The 21,146-nt window shown below is 46.1% G+C and overlaps 3 protein-coding genes across 7 annotated transcripts in view; 1 reads left to right on the forward strand and 2 right to left on the reverse strand.

Moving 5' to 3' along the window:
• Nucleotides 1–140: 140 nt before the first annotated feature.
• Nucleotides 141–4,167, forward strand: LOC135392598 (DNA excision repair protein ERCC-1-like). Its single transcript, XM_064623305.1, has 10 exons — nt 141–231; nt 293–317; nt 372–420; nt 475–578; nt 639–738; nt 1,763–1,839; nt 1,892–1,991; nt 2,047–2,118; nt 2,176–2,244; nt 2,584–4,167. The coding sequence occupies exons 1-10, from the start codon at nt 141–143 to the stop codon at nt 2,647–2,649; spliced, it is 753 nt and encodes a 250-aa protein (XP_064479375.1). The 3' UTR covers nt 2,650–4,167.
• Nucleotides 2,597–7,269, reverse strand: LOC135392204 (N-acetylglucosamine-1-phosphotransferase subunit gamma-like). Of its 4 annotated transcripts, XR_010422176.1 has the most exons (12): nt 6,997–7,266; nt 6,878–6,923; nt 6,764–6,824; nt 6,470–6,598; nt 6,333–6,416; nt 6,087–6,180; nt 5,838–6,035; nt 5,634–5,753; nt 5,489–5,537; nt 5,392–5,431; nt 2,873–2,938; nt 2,727–2,814 (listed from the first exon to the last, which is right to left on the reverse strand). XR_010422176.1 is itself a non-coding variant. In XM_064622913.1 (11 exons), exons 2-11 carry the CDS (start codon nt 6,909–6,911, stop codon nt 2,699–2,701), a joined length of 915 nt encoding a protein of 304 aa, XP_064478983.1. In that variant the 5' UTR covers nt 6,912–6,923; nt 6,997–7,269; the 3' UTR covers nt 2,597–2,698. The 4 variants fall into 4 exon arrangements, 3 of the variants coding, with proteins under 3 accessions (XP_064478983.1, XP_064478984.1, XP_064478985.1); XM_064622913.1 differs by lacking the exon at nt 2,873–2,938 and having other exon boundaries at nt 2,597–2,814; nt 5,402–5,431; nt 6,997–7,269; XM_064622914.1 differs by lacking the exon at nt 2,727–2,814 and having other exon boundaries at nt 2,880–2,938; nt 5,402–5,431; nt 6,997–7,265.
• Nucleotides 7,270–19,723: 12,454 nt separating this feature from the next.
• Nucleotides 19,724–21,146, reverse strand: part of LOC135392205 (inactive histone-lysine N-methyltransferase 2E-like) — a 30,249-nt gene continuing 28,826 nt past the window's right edge. For both annotated transcript variants that reach the window (XM_064622916.1, XM_064622917.1), the window contains exons 17-18: nt 20,961–21,027; nt 19,724–20,902 (exon numbers count right to left, since the gene is read on the reverse strand). In XM_064622916.1, the coding sequence (XP_064478986.1) occupies nt 20,424–20,902; nt 20,961–21,027 (546 nt within the window). In that variant the 3' untranslated portion in view covers nt 19,724–20,423. The remainder of the gene's footprint in view (nt 20,903–20,960; nt 21,028–21,146) is intronic.

The following is a 21,146-nucleotide window of genomic DNA, read 5'->3' on the forward strand; positions in this document are numbered from 1 at the left end:
CAACCAAATCTCGATTGAACGACTGGTGGCATGGAAAGAGAAATAACTAATAGGGTTTTTATTAAATACAAGAAATACCAAACACTTGATGAATCAACCAATTTGTAGCCTTATTTTTACTTTAACAGGCTAGGTGGCGTATGCTACCGCCCGATGCAAAGCGAAGGCCGCTATCCATCCATCCATCTATCCTTCCGTGCGGACGCTGCTATTCATCCAAACCTAGCCGAGGTTTTTGTCAGTTTTGTTACTTTTGGGTCGTCCAAAGCCTATAACATGCTTCCTACCGCAGGACCATCTACTTCAACCACACAGAGGTATTGAATCATAATTCATTGGCTAACCAAATGACATTCTGAACAAACAATCAGGGCCGGAGAGAATGCTGGTGCTAAAAGCGTGATTGTTAATGCTCGACAGGTGAGGACAGGTGAAGGCAAGCTGGGTTTTTCACTGAACACTATCACTTTTCAGAAAGGCAATCCGCTCTTAAAGCACATCCGAAATGTTCCTTGGGAATTCGGAGAAATAGAGCCAGATTACATGATGGGACAGACATCATGTGCACTTTACTTGAGGTATTTTCCGTTCCTTACTTAGCCGTAGCAATGAAATGTGTGAAAGGTTCCAAAATGCAGCCTGCGTTACCACAACCTCTTTCCCGAGTACATTCACAAAAGACTCAAGTCCTTGGGACGAGCCTTCCACCTACGACTGCTCCTCGTTCAAGTTGACGTGGTATTTACGCTTTTATCTCTTTTGCCCAAAATTCTCTAATCAGACTCTCTTGGAGAGGGATGTCTGCCTAGCTGTACAACTCAACTGCAAAAAACATCTCATAGCTTCTATAAATGATATGCGTGTATGGCATTCAGCACAAAAGAATGTCTTTCTGTTTGCAAGTCCGTTACTACAGTTGGGATTCGTTTTTGGTTCATCACTGGCCTCGGTGGCTCAGTCGGTAGCGTGTTCGCCTTCTGAACCCGGCCGAGGACGCCAGCAACTTGGTGGCAGGGTACAAGTTGCTTAGACACGCCGTATTCCGCGAGGGACGTTAAATACGGGGTGCCGTGATGAGCTTTCATCGCACGTTAAAGAACCCTCAGGTGGGCAAAAGCAATCCACACACCGACCGCTGTGGCGTCGCTCATGATCTCAGTTGTCTCGCGATGTAAACACCCAATTATTATTATTAATTTTGGTTCATCACATTTAGCAGGTAGACAGCTCTTCTGAACAATCATTTCCTTCCTTCACGGAGAATTTCACATTGAATGCACACTGTGTGAAACTTTTTCAAACGTGGATCAAGGGTGGCTAATAAAAGAAAGCAAAGGCCCTCGTGTGTGGGCCTTTCCTCAAACTCCCGGGTACGGGAACACTCTGTTATTGCTATTGCGTGTGCTATGAACCGTGTAAAATTTGCTGCCTACCATTTACAACTTTCGTACTGATGGTCCACATATTGGTATCGTGCACTTTAAAGAGGGCATGTGCTGTGCTTTAGGGTTTTATATTTCGTTCACTAATATAGCAACTAAAGGTTCCAAAACCACAATAATAACAAATAATGCTGATTGATAATAATGATAACAAATAATAATAACGAATAAAATTCACTGGGATTGTAGTGCGGGTAGCCAGAAAATCATGAAAAAGGCAAGCCCCTTTAATATGAATGCCCTTATATTGCTGGTGCAACTTGACAGGAATTACAATCACTTGATGTGATGGTGTTTCGTAATAAGTCTCATACTTTCAGTCTGACCCTCATCCATCGTTGAGAGAACTGGCCAAGATAGCCATCCTTGCGGACTGTACACTTATGCTAGCATGGAGGTAAATTCTTCCTTGGCACGCAGATGCAATAATGAGCTACTATTTTATACAGTCCCGAAGAGGCGGGAAAATACATTGAGACATACAAAATGTACGAGGCCAAGCCCGCAGACACACTCCTGGAGAAAGGTGACAATGATGTCTTTAGCAAGGTGAGCGCAAAATACAAAACATGTCCCAACTCATGGACAAGCTCATATTTTGTAGCTGGTGGACTGCCTCACTTGTGTCAAGTCCATCAATCGACCTGACGCCATCAAGCTTCTAGCGTCTTTCAAGGTTTTCAAAAGAAGCTGCCGTAGGAAGCCTTTTTAAAACCTACACTATATCTTGCAGACCCTGGACAGGATTGCAGAAGCATCCAATGATGAACTGGCATTGCATCCTGGAATGGGTCATCACAAGGTAAGTAGCCGCCTCTCAAAGACACTGGACAAAAGTTTACGGCGTATTTCTTCATCGGAGAGGTCCTGTGCTAGATAAGAAACAGATGACCGTCTGTGCTATCAATCTCTCAGTATGTGTGTCCACTCTTGGTTGCTGCTAGGGTATCACTCCAAGGGAACAAACAAAGGATACTGTAGTGTAACATTGTCTGTGGAATATTACGATTATTTTCAGGTTTTTTTGTCGAGGAAGTCTTAAGATTAGATTAGGTCAGATTGCAAAAGATAATAATACATTGCGATGGAACACTCTGAAAAGGATACCTCTCGGAAATTTCTATCGAGTGTTATTTTGCAGGCAAACCGGCTTCATGATGTTTTGCACCAGCCCTTCTTGAAGGCCAAGAAAATGCAAGATAAATAGCAATGGTCATAGTAATAGTACAGCCACTGATATGAGACAAGCTTTGCTCTCACACAATTGCTTTGCCGGTTTTTGTGCTGGCAAGCAATGAAACCACAGATTCCAGAGCCTTGTATGTAGCATGCTGGCTCTGCATCGGGCTCCCTTTTTTCCTCAGCGCTTGGCCTTGGAGAGAGAAAAAAACAAACAGTGTTTTGTTTTATGGACTTATTGATATACTTACAACATGATGATGTCAAAGCGTCTGTCAAGTAACAATTAATGGGGATTTTTAAGTCAAGTTGATTCTCTGGAAAAAGGAGAGCAGAAAGGGAGGTTCCATTACTCAAGATGGACAGTAGAGAGTGAGCTACAGAAGGATTGTCAAGACACCCATCTTGAGGTGCGTGTGAAGACCTTGTGAACACTAGTTCTCCTTCAGAACCATTGAGAATGGTGCTGTAGTAGCAGCAGCAGCGATAATCTGGGAGTATTCCATCCTTCCAAGCAAGAACCATTCAAGAGGCATACATAAGCAGCACTCGCTTTCAAGCATTTTTGTCTCTTTTGTACTCAGACTGGTGAGATTTAAGGAATTGGAAATACTCTTTCTACTAGCCTGGCATGTATTAACATGCTCCCAGTGACACAATTGCTTTTGATGATGTAACTACTACTCTGCTGTGAGACAGAGTGGCTTTCCAGTATGCCTCCACCAAACTGATGGACGTTAGAGTGCAGGCACTGTTACCATGAAAACCATAATTTACGATACAATTTACTCAAATAATCGTACGAGGACAAATTCTTTTTCCATATCATTCAAATAGTTTCCTGAAGTATCAAAATTGAGACTTTTTTGTAGTCTTCACTAGAGTGTAAAACTGCTCACGTAAGACCCTGAAACATGTAGCCAACTTGCTACGTTTCCACCATGTTTTGTACTCCCCGGCATTAGCGAGTTTTAGTAGATGGAAAGGTGTTCATTATAGCGGTTCTAAAAACATGCCTTTTGAAGCAGGTAACATGGCTGCTGAGACTAATGGGGTTATGACCATTCTAGTAATATAATTGTGACTGTAAAGGCACAAAGCTCGCACTTGAAATCCTGTAAAAACTATTCTGCTCTGTACTTGAAGCACAAAGTAGCTATTTCTGTACCTTGTATTGCACTACAGCAAAGCACTCAGTCAACTGTCAAACTGGTGATAAAGAGACCAACGAGAGTTAGCAATAATAGTTGTTGCATTTTAAAGAAGCGTGATAAAAGCCAGGCATCACTTTAGCCATCATGAAAGGGTGACGCGTAAATACAAAATATATTTGCTTGCCCAAATATTTTAAAGTACTTCACTTTACTTATTGCAGAATTGCACGGTCAAACCCTAATGTATAGAAATTTACGAGGATCACAATTTCTTTCATTGGATTAAGTATTTCGTGGTACCAAAAATCAAGTTTCAGGAGGAAGCTGTGACAGGGAATATAAAGTATTTCACCGTACCTTGAAGTTGACTGTAATAAAGTTAGACGCTTTTCCTCATAGCCTCACTGACATCCTGGAGTCCAGAGGTGAAGAGCAATTTGGGTAATGAGTAATGTCATTACTTGGATTGAATGTTCTGGCACTGCCAATAGTGTGTTGATCAATTATGACAGACTTTAAAGGAGGTGACATTTAACGTAAGTTCAAACCCTGTCTTGTTAGTCAAACTGTCCATCATGGAATGAAAATATTTTTGCTCTGTGGTGTATTATAACTACTGAGTGACTTTTTCGGGTTATTCCACCTCAAACTGACCTCCGACCAGGTTAAACCAGATTTCCATTCACTATGAATGTAATGCTAGCGCTTAATAGACAAAAACATCCGAAGGCACAATTATCGCCCAAATTACAGATTTAAAAATGAATCTGAGAAAGGCTTTTAACCTGAAAAAAGTCACTCCTTAATTACAATCTGACACGATCCTTGCACGACATCCAAAAGGCTTTCTTCTCAGCTCGCTTGTACGTGCTTGAGCCATGCTGCTCTGATACACTGACATTTTAGACTGAGTGGAGGATTTTTTAAAGGTGTGTGTGGCCTCACCCTGTAGTTCTCTTTTCAAGTCTGAAAATATTTCCCAGGATATCTCACAAACATATTGAGGCTCTGCTTTGTATATGTGAACAAAATTAGCTTTTAGAAAAGAAAAAAAAAAGACTGTTGTACAACTCAAATGTTAGGTAGAAACAACTTTTTTGTGTGTCCATAGTTTTGTTTCCATAGAACCATTCTGCAGCAGTCACATGACTACTGCCATATGTGGAAGCAAACTATTTGATTTGTCCCCAACAGCGTGGGTTGCCAGTGCGAAACACATGGCCCGTTCGTGCATCCCTATATCATCATCCTAGCAATTGAGCCCCTTACTTCCAATCATGCACAATTTAGCCACAAAGACCACGAAAAGCACTAAGATTCACATCAGAGCTCACAGTTTGAAGCACAAAATTTCTTTCGGAAGCCATATTTGCTTGCAATTGAGTGTGAAGTTCATTTCAGTAGTTTGCATTCAAGCGGGCAGGGTCCTTATGGGAAATTATACTTAAGCCAGCTCCTCCAAGTACAAGGACACACTGGACAAGCGCACGGACATAAAGTTGCTTTTCAGACAGATGAACAAGAATGCATCAGGTACTATAGCTCCCCCAACTGTTGCAAAGTGTATTTAGTAAGTATTGCACTATGGTAGAACGAGAGGCCACTTGAGGTCTTACTGTGTCTTACAAAGCAACGATGTGTTGCTCTGGTGGCTAGCTGAAAACCAAAAAGTGCCAAATAATACATCATCTTTGCTCAAAGACTTGGGCTTACCTATTCTCTCCCTCAAGTGCTCAAGTTCTTGCTCAAGTTGGAAAAAGCCCTGCAGTAAATGACTTTAGTCACAAGTCCAAAATATAGTCATAAAGTAGAAAATAAACACCAAAGTAAGGTCGTAGGTCTGGGCAAAGACACTTACGGCGTTACAAGCTGCAATGTCGGTAAACTGCGATGTCGCGTGGGTCGTTGTGCTTTCTTTTTCTGCTGCCTTTGCAAATCCTGCTTCCACGAAAAGATTTTCGAGTTGTTCGTTATAGCCCTAAGGAAAAGACTACATTTATGAGTGTGCCTTTTTGGGGTTGACAACACCATCTATTTGTACGGATCCCCCACTTTTTCCAACCTTTTCTGTAAGTGCCCCTTTAGAGAGGTTCGTTTCAATGATGTCCCAACGTTGTCGATGTTCCCTCAACATTCTCGGATAGACGAGAAGGGCGTCACGATGGCAGACCAACCTGGTGACAAGTATGGCTCGATAGATACATTGCTCTGGCTCTGTGACATTGGTCAACCAAGTGTCTTGTCCACAGGCTAATGTCACCTTAAGAAAATGCTTTGCTCGTGAGAGCTTTAGGAATTGGTAATGCACTACCTCAACAAGACGTTCCTTTTTGCCACAAAGGTCTCCTTTGGAGTACACCATGGCTGCAAAGGTGTTGTTGACAATTTTCCAGCCTTGCCACACACTGCAAGATTTATGGGAGTCGCTTTAGATCCCTGTACCACTGCAAAAATGCTCAAAGTGTGGCCCATCTGAAAAGATTGCCCTAGTTGGCAGTCGAGTGCTTCAACATGGTTAACTGGAGTCCTACAGCTCAGAAGAATTGTGCGCACCTACCCTAAAACTCCTTTGTAGGCATTCCACCGGAAAGATTCCTCCACCTGAGTAATGTTTTGGAAAGGGCAAAGGCTGTAGCGGTAACTGTGGGAAGAAAACTTGATGCAGATTTGCCTTTTATTCAAAGTAATACTTACTCTGTTGTTGTGTAGTTAAAACATTTTCCCACCAAACGCTGTAGCTGTGAAGGCCCTGAGAAGTTTTCTGGGTTTGTTCTGAGGACAAGTCTCTCTTGACTTGGTGCATAATTATTGTTGCCGAATAACCTGAAACACAAAAATGCCAACGCCAAATAGGGGCAAAAGAGCATAAGGGGGAGTAGCCCGCCTGGAGGGGCGCCAAAAAAAAAACACCCTTCGGGTAGCTACAGAGAAGTAAAATCAAGAATTCATGGAATATTCCCCAGGAGAGGAAGAGGCTTTGCTACCCACCCGCTTGACGTTTCAGGGATGAATCGTATAGGGACATTAACTCCTTCCAAGTACGTAACAACTGCAACGAGAGATGCACTGTAAATGGGCGTAAATGACACCGAGGAAACTTGCCTGCAAGTAGCAAGACGATGCGTAAGCCCACCATTGTGAGGATTATCTGCTTGTGTACGGGACCACGAGGTTATTTTATAGCGAAAGAAAATTAACAGAAAAAGAAGATAAGTTATTACCTGAAATAACGAAGGAATGAAACAAGAATGCGCACTGTGTGAAACGCATCAAAAATAACTTTTATCGCCAGAGCTAACGGCGGTTCTGCCAGGACGGAACCAGCGAAAGCGGAACAGCCTGGCACGCCCGGGACTCATTCACTAACGACACTGACGACCAAAAGAATCATTGACCAGTTCAGTGCCGCCCTTCGTCTCTCCATTCGTCGCCTTTTGCACAATATCTGCAACCCGCCATGCTCCAGAGCCATTTATAAGGAGAGTTTGGCGGCTCTATTCTGTGATCTCTTGCCGCCTCGTGGGTGGAGCCTATTTTGACGTCTTGCACCGCCCAAAAAGCCTGAATCCAAGCAGAATCCGCGTATAAGCCATCTGATGCGCGCCATATTGATGCTGTCCGTCAGCTTTGTTGTGGACTGGCAATGAATGCAATCTACAGGAATAACCGGCTTATGACCTACAGCCGCCTGTGATAAGGGGGCCTTTGTTGCCAAACTGTTCAAGGACGAAGGGCTTTCGAAGGGCAATGTACGCACGTACGGCGTCGACGAGGACGGCTGACAACGGGACAATAGAGCACGGCGAGGGAGGTGGCTTAACCGTGACGTCACATGACGCGCTTCAAGTTAGGCTCCTCCTAATGGCCAAACTCACCCTATAATAAACGGCTCTGCCGTGCTCACGATGCCGTTGCCACCTACGTTGTCCGCTGCACAGGGGTGGCATCCGTAGACGAAAGCGTGCTGGACAGGTCCTGGTCAGGCCCCCACAGCTCCCCCTCTTCGCGGCTCTAAAAAAATGTTTGCACGTCATAAACACGTGGTATTACCAGTCCTCCTCAGGTAACCGAGGATGCGGCTGTAGAGTATGTACCACTGCGCCAATCTACAACGTTGCAAGCTCATTGGCCCAGACTGCGTGCGCGCTCCGATTGGTCGACAATGTTTTGAAATCGCATTTTGTACGCGCGCATGTGTGTGCAGCGTCCCGGCGGCCGTTTCAGCAGTTTCAGCATAGTTTCGAAATAGCTCGCATCGGTCGGCACGGCGTCCGTCCTCTTGTGTTCCGTGTTTCGGTGATGTCAATCGGCAGAACACTTTGTGATTCTACGCGTGTTGTGCTGTCCCTGGACACGACTATTATCCCACGAACAGTCTATCAGCTCCGGAACTGGAATGCTTCGTGGGCTGGTGCGGTTGGAGCGTGAAGAACGCGTTCGGGCGCCGTCGGATTTTAAGGCCTGACAACAAAGACAGGATTACGATTACGTGCCACACAAGCGCCTTTTCCGCTCTGCAAACAACAAAAGAAGATGCTCATCATAAAATCGGCTGGCAAGGCGTCCTCTTGTGTTCCGTGTTTCGGTAATGTCAATCGGCAGAACAGTTTGTAGAAGTGTTCGCTGGTTTATTCATGCGTCGACGTGATTCAACGTGTGTTGTGCTGTTCCTGGACACGACTATTATCCCACGAACAGTCTATCAGCTCCGGAACTGGAATGCTTCGTGAGTTGGAGCGTGAAGAACAAGCGCGGGCCCCGTCGGATTTGGAGAGCTGTTTGTTTTGCTTCAAGTTCGAACTTAGTTACAGTGCGTCAGCAACGCAGTGGACTTTGTATTCACAGTGCATCCATGTATCAGATCTTTGAATCAGTGCTTTGTGTCAAATAAATATTTCTTTTAGCCAAAAGAAGCTTCAGTTATTTTGAATATCGGGTAACGGCGGTAGGCGTGAAATCCGGTAGAAGTCGATGGTAGCCAGAACCGGTCGAAAGGTCAGCCAAAGTTAAGGCTCCTGATTGGCCGACTGGCATTGCATAATTTCTACAACGTTGCACTCTCATTGGTCGTGTGCCCAGTGTTGTGTGAATTATCTCAAACTATGGGCTCTATGGGGAGCTGTTGGAGCCTGGTATTACTCCGTCAGGCATCATAGTTGATATCCATTGGCCGAAGGACATTGCGCGCTCCGCTATTGGTTGGCAAAGTTTCAAAAGAGCATTCTTTCGCGGGCTGCCTGTCTGGCGGGCAGTTACGAGAAGAGAAGGGAGCGAAGTGGCAGCGGTGTCTCGCGTCTCCACGATGTCAGTTGACACCACGGTATGATGGCATTGTTCAAAGAGAAGTCCCAGATTTGTTCGTGTGTGAAAGTGACTCAGCGCGTGTTGTGATGTTTCCCGACACAAGTATCCTACGTACGAACAGTCTCTCGAGTTCAGAACTGGAATGCAGTGGTGAGCTCACGCCTGAGGAACACTTGTGAGCGCCGTCGCATTTTCAAATGCAGTCACAACGGAGACAGGATTCGGTGCCCATGCGACAAGCATTGCCCGCTTCGTTAAAACCTTCGCACTGCAACCAACGAAAGGAGATGCTAACCGTGAAATCGCGTACACTCGTGTGAGCGTCGCTCACTTCTGGGAGTAGAGTGTGTGTGTGTTTTTCGAGTTCGAACTTGGTCAACGAACGCAACGATTTGGACTCTGTAGGCACGGTGAATATTTGTGTCAGACTATTGAATCAGTACGATGTTTCAAATAAATGTGTATTTTGTCAAAAAATTGCCTTTGTTCTGGAATACGGAATAACAAGCGTCGGGCATGAAAACCAGTAAAAGGAAAAGCCAATGGTAGCCAGTACCGGGCCGAAAGGCGAGCCAAACTGAGAGACTCCTGATTGGCCGAAAGGTAGGCATCATAGTTCATTTTCATTGGTTGCATGTCCAGTGTTGCCTGAATTATCTCAAACTATGGGCTCTGTGGGAGCCTGGTCCTGGTCACACAGGAATCCATATGCACACAAAACAAACAAACGGAACGACTGAAGATATACGTGCATCACAGCCCTTGCCTTTGCGGACGATATTTTGATACTAACTACCAATGCAAACGACATGCAAAAACTCCTGGACTTTTGCACGCACCATGCCAAAAGTGAGGGCATGCGGTTCAGCCGGGAAAAGACAAATATCATGCACTTTGGACCGTCCGATGACAAACCCACGCTGCGCCTGCAAGAATTTGATATTCAGTATACAGACACGTACAAATACCTCGGTATTACGATCGAAAATTGCAAGGAATATCTCCAGAAACATGAACAGAACCTCATCCTGAAAACAAACACGAAAAAAGGCAAGGTGTGGAATATAGCACGCCACTAATTCCTACCAACCATACGGCGTGGGAAGACTGATATGGACAGCTTACGCCGTGCCACATACGTGAATGACGTCATTTGCCTCAGCAAGCAAGCAACGGACCAGCTAGAACGGCAACAACGCTTCTCGGGGGATCATTCGCCACACTAAATCCCGCCATTCAAGGTCTACCTACTCTTTCCAAAAAACCCGGGCAAAATACCTTGGACGTCTCATTCACAGACCAAACGACACCCTAATAACACGAGTCTTCCGACACCTCGATTACAGGGGCACCCGAACGCACTGGATAAAAAAAATCAGCCAAATTGACCGCATATATAGCAACGACACCACCAGACACAAAGCGAGGAACGAACGCGAGTGGAACAATACAACCGAGAAGGAACTTACCAGGACTGAAGAGAAAAGGTGGAGACAGCGAAGAAAAGACCTACTCTGAAAACAAAACAACTCCGGCACCCGAAACCTTCTACAACGGAGCAAGTGGCTTCTTGTTTCAAGCCCGTACAGGCTCCCTCCCAACACAGAAGCGACTCTGCGAACTATTTGGAAACGCAAACCTAGCATGTACCCTATGTAACACCGGAGGACCACATCCTGCAGACTTATGGTGAAAGTCACTGAAAAGGTTAGCCAGCTGTAGGACTCGAACCCACACCTTCTGGATTACCGTGTTGTTTACCTGGATTACCGTGTCTGTGTTGTTCCAGCCTCAGAACATCAGTTCTCTCTTGTCCTGCAGACTTGCCCGGCCTTACGCGAAGACGGAGTGCCCAAGACACCAGTCCCTATCGCCATCATGTTGGGCTTCGAGGCGTCACCCAGCTCCCAACCCCAGATCAACGACACGAAGAAAGTCCTCCTTAAGTGGGAAAAGGCCTCTAAAATCAAATCAAGGGCGCTCCACGAGACGGCCGGCAGACCCCATCTCGAAACCGAAACCGGCCAACCGAAGCCAGAGCTATCAAGTGGCGCCTCCGCAAGACGAACCCCCCAGCATCGACTCAAAACTCAAATTCCTCGCTCCACTTATGAGAGCTTGGAGACTCGCCTGTGACTCCTTTTTTTGGATGTCTGCCCTGCTGTAAAAGGGATTAGGCGAACCTGAACACGTCACAGCAAACGTCAAGGCGCACGTGACCCTAAAGATGGCGGCGCTCGTGATCGGCGGCCAAACCGTTTGTAAACAATGCGGTTGTTGTCTCTGCGCAACGTTTTGGATGTCTTCCGATCACGGTAATTATTTTTATCCGATAATCTCGCAGTAAAACGCGCAGTTTTGCACATAAGGCCTCGTATTGTTGACGACTTCCAAAGACGATGCGCTACCATGTTGCGGAAGAAGCACCGCATACTTTACGGTGCCATCCATCTCTTTGCGTTATGACGACGGAAATATGTCGGTAAGCGTCAAAACGACATGTAAACAAAGTCACATGACCTCAAAATGACGTTTTCTATGACGTGCGACCAGGACAAGATCACGACCTACTAGATCTACTATAATCTAGTAGGTCGTGGACAAGATGGCAGTTTTGCCAAAAGCACCCGCTTGAGGGTAGTTATAACGATGGCGGCAGTGCCGTGTATGCCAAAGGGAGTGTGGCCATTAATGGGACCATGCCTATACCCGGAGCTCCACCCACTTTTTGAGATCTTTGGCCAATCACGAGGCAAAATACAGTTCGCTATTAATCCCAGGCTTTCCAAGCTATAAATTAACTGTATTCACTGGGTGCCGACATTTTCGGGAAACTGGATTGGAGTGGATTGAATAGGATATTCCCTGACGACCAAGCAACATAATGGATTTTGCGTCCACTTTTAACGGCGCCATCTGGATGGAGAGGGGCATGTGGCTCCTGGAAGGTGGCTCCTGGGAGGCTCTTTCGCAACACCGAACCCCGCTATTGAGGGCGAACTCGGCTGGTCAACGTTCGAATATCGCGAAGCCAGGTCCAAGACGCGATATCTCGGCAGACTGATCCACGGACCGCGCCAATCTTATATGAGTCGCGTCTTTAGACACGTGCGTTATCTGGGGACGCGCACAAACTGGATCAAACGAATCACCCAGTTCGACAAAATCTATAGCCGCAACACGAAGCGAAACACCGCTAGATCAGAGCAACACTGGAACCGCATTATAAAGAAAGAAATGAACACCATTGAACAGGAGAAATGGCACACATCCTTAACAAAAAAACAAAGTTTAACGACATATGCTGAAAACAAAGACGCCCCAGCACCTGAGGACTTCTACAATGGAGACAGAGGAAGCGGGCTTCTGTTCCAGGCACGCACTGGATCCCTCTTAACTAAGAAGCGACTACATCAAATATTTGGACAGGAAAACGCACACTGCGAACTCTGTGATGGGGGCCAAGAGGAAGACATCCGCCACATCCTCCTAACCTGCGCAGCCTTGAAAGACATAAGGGAACCACAACCCAGGACAGTGGAAACCTTGCTAGGATTCAACAGTAAATCTGAAGACTACGATATTGCAAAAACAAAACGACTTCTACTGGCATGGGACAGAACAAAAACGAAACCAAAAGCACAAAAACTGCAAGAGACCATCACGCGCTCACGAAATGTCTGCAGCCACCCTCTCCCCCTCTCCAACGAAGCCGGCACTGAATCGCGCCACCCAGCCAATGCAAGCCGACTAGAGACAACAAAGAACTATGCCACCTAGCGAGAGTAGTACACCCTACACCAAGCCCTACACAGACGAATATTTCATAATCTCCTGTTGGTTCCCCGCGGAACCTATTGTATATATTATTTTTTATATTTGTTTCTCTCGCCTGAGGCACCACTTGTGGAGCCCGCCCTGATGCTAAAGGGTCTAGGCGTACCTGAACCTGAACCTGAACCTGTCGGGTCAAATAGTACGGTGTGAGAGACGTACGTGCGGTGCTACCACGGCGCGAAGTTCAAATCTGCCCAGAAAAGGTTCGTTAGACCGCGACAAAGCAATGGGGAAGAGGAAGGTCCGGAGCAAAACGGACGAGCTTATCCAATGCGAATACTGCCTAAGGTGGATGTATGTAGAGGAAACGCCACTTTCGAGGAAGCCCAACAGTCGCGTTCATGTGCAAAGTGTGCGAGAGATTTCAGAACCTGGAGAGATTATTAAAAGAACGTGAAGAAAAATCGAAAGCGGATATCAAATCGTTGGAAGAACTAGTCGAGTCACTCACCGACAAAAATAAGAAGCAAATGGATGTTATAGAAGAACTGACCCTAAAGATACAAGAAATTGAGAAAGATAACGGCAGTCTACGCGCAGCAATACAGGCAGCAGAGGAAATAATAAATAGCCTCCTCGTAGCAAGCCCCACAAATGCAAGAGCAGACAAGGGACAAGAAAATGGCGGAGATGGAGACGCACAGGTAGCCAGCCCAGCAAAGAAAAATGGCGATAATCATAGAAACAAGCGGATGGGTGACCACACAGAATTCCCACAAAGGGAAATCCCCCAGAACCACGATGAGAATGGGGTCAACCAGGGCATCACGGAAAGCCTTATCAGGCCCCAGCCTTCTCCCGAAAAGGAAACCGGATTGGGGACTCTAATGTGAACAGACTAAAAAGACCACTACTACGAAAAATAGAAATGGACTCACGAGTAACTGTGATTGCAATGCCTGGTGCAAAGGAGGGTAATGTTTTCGAGAAGGTACGACAGATCGAAATGGCAGAAGGCCAAGAGAACATGGTGGTGGTCATGGCAGGCCTTAATGACATTCTGGACGGTCGCGAACCGGCTGACATTGCGTCCAGCATTGTTGAAAAGGCAAAGAAAGAAACAGCAGAACACAAGAACATGGTGTTGGCGATATGCTCCATCCCTTTTGTCAAAGAGAGAGGAGAAAAAATACGGAACAATATCAAACAGCTAAACCTCGAACTGAGGGAAGCTTTGAGTGACAATCCGAACATCATGTTTCTGAACAACTACTACGCTCTTCGAGACGCTGAGTCATCAGGAATGGTAGATATAGATATTTCTCACCAGAAGGAGCAGAACGTGCAGCATTACAACTCGTCGAGAGACTAGAGTATTTTTTAAATGACGGCCGCTACACGAGGCGAAAGTACTACCCCGACAGTCGGCCTTACCCACAGCGACACCGACCAAGGAGAAGTTGGCCTATGCCACGATACCACGGATATGCAGCGGACGCAAGACCGCTCGTATGTGGGATCCGCGGGCTCACCGTTGGCATTACTAGGTGCGGGACCACACCTAGGCAAACGAAGCGACAGAACCCCCACGAACCAACGTAAACGAAGGAGTAAACACAGACGGAACCGAACCGCGAACCCCGTAGAATTCAATATGGCGACCCTCAATCTACAGGGAGGAACCGCAGGGAAGTGGGAAGAATGGAAGGAAAGAAGGCATATCCCTGTACGCACTAACAGAAACCCATCTCCGCAACCAAGAAGCACCACAACTCAACAGTGATTGGCAGTGGGTAGGAAACAAGGAGAAAAGAAAGGAGAAGGAGTGGGATTTATGTACCGCAGACAGGCGGTAACAGTAATGGGGAAAAACGAGTGTCGAGAGCATCTATGGTTGCACCTCCAAACAACGACGGGAAACGCCTTCTCAGTAGCCGTAGTATACATGGCAACCGGTAACGAAAAACAGTGGAACGACGATATATACAGCTGTCTACAAAGGGACATACTTGAAATCGAGAGGAGGCATGCGGGAAGGAACATAGTAATCATGGGAGATTTTAACTGCCACTGTCTGGAATTGGATGGAAAAGAGACTGCTCAAGCAATGAGAACACTAGCCGAAAAATACAGCCTGACGATCCTCAACCTGGAACCTAGTTGCCAGGGTCGGAAAACGTGGTCGCGAGGCACTCAAGCGTCATCCATTGACTATGCTTTAGTGAACCACAACCTCTATCAGGACAAGGCGTACAGTCTAGATGTCAACATTGATGAGGAGGGCACGTTCAGCTGCGACAGCGATCACAACCGACTTAAAGTGACCATAACATCGAAGAAGAAAATCGCACCCACACAGAAGAGAACGCGAAAGAAAAGAATAGAACAGCTTTGGAAAACACACGACGAACAGGCCTTGGAAAAAATTTCGGATGCCTTAGAAGCAGCCCTCCAGGAAACGTCAGACATCACATATGAGGCTTTCGTGTCACTACTGGAAACCAAGGCGGCGGAGGCAGTACCGAAAACTACCGGCAGACACAAAATAAGACAGGATAAACCATGGTTCGATACGGAGGTAAAAACCGCAATCCAGGAGATCAGAGAACGACGAACGGCGGTAAAAACAAAGGAATATCCTACAGAAGAGGAGGCCCTGTATCAAAGACAGAGACAGAAAGTAAAAGAGTTGATAGCGCAAAAAATTCGATCATTTCACATGAAAGTTGAAGCAGAGGTACTTGAAGGGGGCAAAAAAGCCGGGTCAAAACTGTGGAGGTTCATACGCGGGATTACTGGTCAAGAGAGCACAGAACCGACCTACAAGATCCGCACCGAAGACGGCACCGAGTTACACGCGAAAGGTGACATCGAAGATTCCCTCACGACATACTACAGGAAACAGCAACAAATACTGCGAGATCGAAAATCGCAAAGTGGATCGGAAACACAACAACAAACAGAACATAGGTGAACGGGAACGGTGGCGGAAATTAAAATTGGAATAAGCCAAGTGGAAAGAAACATAAAACGCTTGTTGAACGGGAAGGCGACTGGTCCGGACGGTATCCCGAATGAATTTCTGAAAGTCTTGAAAGCAGGGGCGATAGGGACTATATGCAAGTGTTTCAATGAAATATTGCAAAGCAAACACATACCCGAAGCATGGAAGGAAGCTAATGTTAGACTCCTATTCAAGGGAAACGATAGGCATAAAGAAAATCTCAATTCCTATAGGCCCATAGCGCTTCAAAGCAATATATACAAACTTTTCTCCAGAATCATGTCGAGAAGACTACAAGACGAAGCTGACTGCCATCTGAGCGAAGCACAGAATGGATTTCGACGAAACAGGAGGACCGGAGACAACATATTTATTCTCACCCAGATAATAGAATTATACCAACAACAAAAGAAAGAACTGTTCATGGCATATTTAGATCTGGAAAAAGCATATGATGCCGTTGTACACGAGCTCCTTATCCAAAAAATGAGATCAAAACAGCTGTCGGAATCCACAATAGCACTTGTCCGGAATATCTACAAGGAAAACTACAACACGTATCACCTTGGACCATACAGGTAAGGAAGAATAAAGCAAGACGTGGGCCTGCGACAGGGATGCCCAATGTCCTGTTCAACATCTACTCGAAGAAATCACTGCGGCAGGAAAAGGCACGAAGAAAACAGACGGCACTGACGAACATTTCCGCTCTAGCATTCGCAGACGACATAATTCTCATCGCAGAAACGAACGAGGACCTCCAATATCTCCTAGACATATGTAGCACCAAAGCGACCGCTGACAGCATCAAGTTCAGTACAGAAAAAACCAAATGGATGGGCTTCCGGAACAAATACCGGTTATAAATTTTACCTACAAGACAAAGAAATCCAACATACGGAGGCATACGTATACCTCGGAATAACCATCCGGAACAATATGGGACTCAGTGGGACGCCTACTATGGAAAGCCACAGTTGTTCCAATGGCAACCTATGCCAATGAGGCTGTCTGTTATCAGAAAAAAACTATAGATCTCCTCGATCGGGAGCAGCGAGAGACGGGGAAGTGGTTGCTGAGAGGAAACTTTGCAACTCCAAATCCAGCCATCGAAGGGGCGTGGTCGACGTTCGCATTCCGGGACGCGCGATCAAAACACAGGTATCTCGGCCGGCTCATACACAGTCCCGACGATAGCTACATAGGACGAATGTTCCGCCACATCCGGTACATACGCACTAAAACCTCATGGATCAAAAGAATCAACGAAATAGACCGGATGTACAGCAAGGGAACGACAAGACAGAAAGCCAAAAGCGAAACAGAGTGGGCAAGGATAATCACCAAAGAAATGAACAAGATAGAAGAAGAAAGGTGGCGAACCGCAACGGGTAAAAAGGAGAGCATGGACTTCTACAGTGAAAACAAAGATCAGCGAGCACCAGAAACGTTCTACAGGGGCGACCACAGAAGCGGACTCCTTTTTCAAGCCCGGACTGGATCCCTATTAACTAGACGACGAATACACGATTTGTTCCACACTGACAGCGCGGAATGCACCATCTGCAACACCGGGGAAGAAGAGGACCTCCAACACATACTATTATCTTGCCCGACACTGGAACAAACAAGACCGAAACCGGAACCAATGTCCTCGCTATTGGGCTTTGGCAGCGACTACTCGACACAGTGCATAGAGCAGACAAAGCGCTACCTGGAAGCCTGGCAAAAAGCGTCGAGAGAAAGTTGACGATATTGTAGTGTTTCTTTCTTCTTTTTTTTTAGAGACTTTTCCTGTCTCTACGCCTGTGAAGCTCTTACACGAGCTCTGCCCTGATTCAAAAGGGATAAGGCGACCCTGATCCTGTCGGGAAGACGAAGGATAGCAGAAGGCAGAAGCATGGTAGAAGTAGGAGAAGCAGAAGTGCATGCTAGCAGAGCTGATAGGCGGGTAGAACCGCTAGTTGGAACAGACTGCCTGTATTATACGTACTTTAACTATAAAACATATGATTGACTCGAGAATGGGCAAAGGTGCGTACATGAATAAAATTATGTCATAAAATGCAAATTTTTGGCAATCCGTAGCGTTTTTCTCGCTATGTGCCTGTGATTGCTGTCTTACTAGGCCTAACAAGGTCGACGAAACATGTTATTTTCAGGCAAACATTGACACTGGAGCGTAATTTAAAGGTGATTTGCAAGATAATTGCAACATCTACACTTCGGGAATAAAATTGATGTTATTTGTGAAAAAAATTCGTCATGAAATCCTCGCTTCGCTGTTCTCTCTTGATTGACAGGTCGAGCCTCTTTTTTAGGCTCCTCCTAATGGCCAGACTCCCTTTGGCATACACGACACTGGATGGCGGGTTTGTGTCACCCCTGTGGTCAGCTGCAAACTTTAGCCAGTGGAGTGCAACTGTATAGCTTCCACAGTTCCGCTGGTTCGCCACGAAAACCACCGCCACCTCCCTTGGCCACGTGATCATCCGTAGCAAATCGCGAAGGTAGAGCCGAAAAATGGCGCCAAAAAGCGCGCGCTGACTTGATCGAACTGCGCATGTGCCCTTCTATACCCTCTCTCTCGGATTCTCCCCGCCCCCCTCTGTTCCCAGCAGGGGTCGGCAGAACCGTAAAGATTTTAAATAATATGGTGCGGTAATCGGTTCGCCAGACGGTAAAAACCTTCCCATCCGACTGTCGCGCTCCAGCTGCATCGCTCGGAATCTTGCCGAATTCATAGAGCGGACAAATTGATAAACCAAGAGTCCATGCACCTCCTGCAGACTCACCTTCAAAAGGTTCGACATCCCATTTTTGTGACTCGATGTGTAAAAAGAAAAGATGCGCTACAGGACAGCTACACTTTGCACTGTTGCCTCGACTGCTTCCTTTCCATTCAGCGTCGCTGCGTCAAGGCGGCAGTGACATCCACAATCAACGCAGAGAAATAGAGAAAGCCTGCTTATTGCCTCCTTTCCCTCCATCGCTACGTGATAGTCAGCCGCTACTGCGATTCACCGTTCTGCGAATTTAAGAACCCGCAAATGCAGACAAAAAGTGCTTTCCAGAAAATGAGTTTTGAGAAAGATTGAGACCGTTTCGCATGAGTTTTTCTCATTTCGTACGCGGGGACGTTCAATCACAAACAACAGGGTGGCTGGCGCCTGCAGCTCCATTTCATATTTAGGTGCTTTTGAGGTTTATGTTGCTGCTAGTAGCGGCAGTATATACCGCTTTCTTTCATGTGCCTTCATGTCTTATTGTTCGCTTGTAAGCAGTAAAAGAATGGTCTTTTGTCTAGAGTTTCAAGTGCCTGGGACAACCTTTCCCTTCTTGTTCTAGGCACGTGTAACGCCCGCACTTTGCAGATGTCGCACAGTCTTGAGGCCACAATACAGAGTTGGAATTGGGTGGTGGTGTGATTGGCTATGACCGTTGAAATACGATGCCGATTGGCTGACTTTTAATTGTTACGTCACGTCGACGAGCGCGCAGTCGGGAAAGAGGTTGGCGTCTTCTCAACGTGGAGCCCTTGCTGCCGGGTAGTACTATGGTTCTAGCTACCATAGTAGTACGGCAGCTGTACAACAGTGGTGTGATCGGCGCTGCGGTCGCGGAGCGTAAACCTAGTGGAACACCCAAAGAACGGGGCAGGTCAAAGGTGAGAGGAAAAGAAATCTTACTTTTTACTTGGGTCTGTCTGGGTCTCAGACTAACCCTACACTGCATGGGAAGCGTAAGGTGAAGCCGACTTACAGAGTGGCGACGCTACCCAACACTACCAAAAGAAATATTGAAATCTCCATTCTTGAACAGGACAAGAATTTTCCCATTTAATCTGGAAAGAAATTCCTTCCAAGGATTTGTGCAGCCTTTATTACACAGGCACAAAACTACCTATTTACAAAAAAAGCAAAAACTGTACAGTGTCACACTAAGAAATGATTTTGAAAATAACACCACAAGCCACCCTTGTTACTGGAGAAAAAGGCACATATTCCTCAAAGTTTAGCCGCTATAAAATAAACACCTTCTAAGCTCCGTTAAATCTCTATACAAACATTCTGAACAATTCTGCCAGTGTCATTTATATGTGTGTATTATGTACAACTTTTTGAGCGGATCTTGCATTAAACTAGTGACAAAAACGGATCGTTCCTTGTAAGAGCATTTTGGAATGTTTTGCCAAGAAATTTTTCTCTGTTCTAGAACTGAGCAGACTCTAGGTGCAAGAACTGTTGCGAGCCTCCTTGGTCATCTGTATGAGCAGATAGTGTTGGCACGATGTCACAGAGAGTATAAAAGAGGATGCTTTAAGGCACAACAAGTCCTTCTTTCAGCAGCAACACAACCTCAAAAGCACACCATTCAAGATGTTTTCCATGAAGGCTTTGTTTGTTTGTTTTGAAAGACAACATATGTGGACATCCCATGGTATCCGTCCTTACGCTCCATATCCTGCAACAATCACTTTCACTGGAAGCCAATTTGTGAATGCAAGAAAAGCCACCTGGCAGAGCGTTGGTCCACTGATACGGAACATCACATTCATGTATGTCAGGCAATAAAGTCTGCATTGTCCCACGTGTTCCGAAAGTCCCATGACCGAAGGTCCACATCATCCGTTGCAAAAAAGTCAAATGGGTCGTCGTTTGCATTGGTGGACAACAATGGGTCGTGATTGCTCGTGGACGATGTTCCAATGCCATTTGCCATAGAGGTGGATTCAGAGAGATTTGCTGTGCGTGGCATCATCACATCCAGCCAATCAGACAGCTCCATCTCCATATTCAACGCCGGATCGTGATCCGCATTACACAATGACTTTGTTGCTTCTCCATTACAGCCAAGGACGTTGATGGAATCCAGGTCATCTATGTCGAGGTGGAAATCAAAATCGAGTGATGCAGAAGGAGGTGGAGTTTCAGGTGGAGGTCCAGGAAGAGACGCTTCTGAAGAAGGTGGAGGTGTCGGAAAAGGTGGCTGGACACCAAATGAGTTGTCCGGGGGATCTTGTGCAGCACTTGGAGGCAATTCTAAAAGAAACAATTTCTCTTCTCTTTCTCTCTCTTTCCAAACAACAAGGATACCCACCTCCATTCTTGATAAGAATCTCCAGCACGTCATCCATATCCTGGCTCTTGACGGTATTGCTAGGCACCTGGAACAAATTGGCTGCAATTAAAATCAATGTACGGGACTGTGCTTAATTAAATTTGCAGTCCTTCTTTCCTGATCTAGCAGCCACTCATTATTGAGCAATTCACGTATGTAATTTGC

This window comes from Ornithodoros turicata, chromosome 4 (assembly GCF_037126465.1).
Source record: "Ornithodoros turicata isolate Travis chromosome 4, ASM3712646v1, whole genome shotgun sequence".
Taxonomy (NCBI): domain Eukaryota; kingdom Metazoa; phylum Arthropoda; class Arachnida; order Ixodida; family Argasidae; genus Ornithodoros; species Ornithodoros turicata.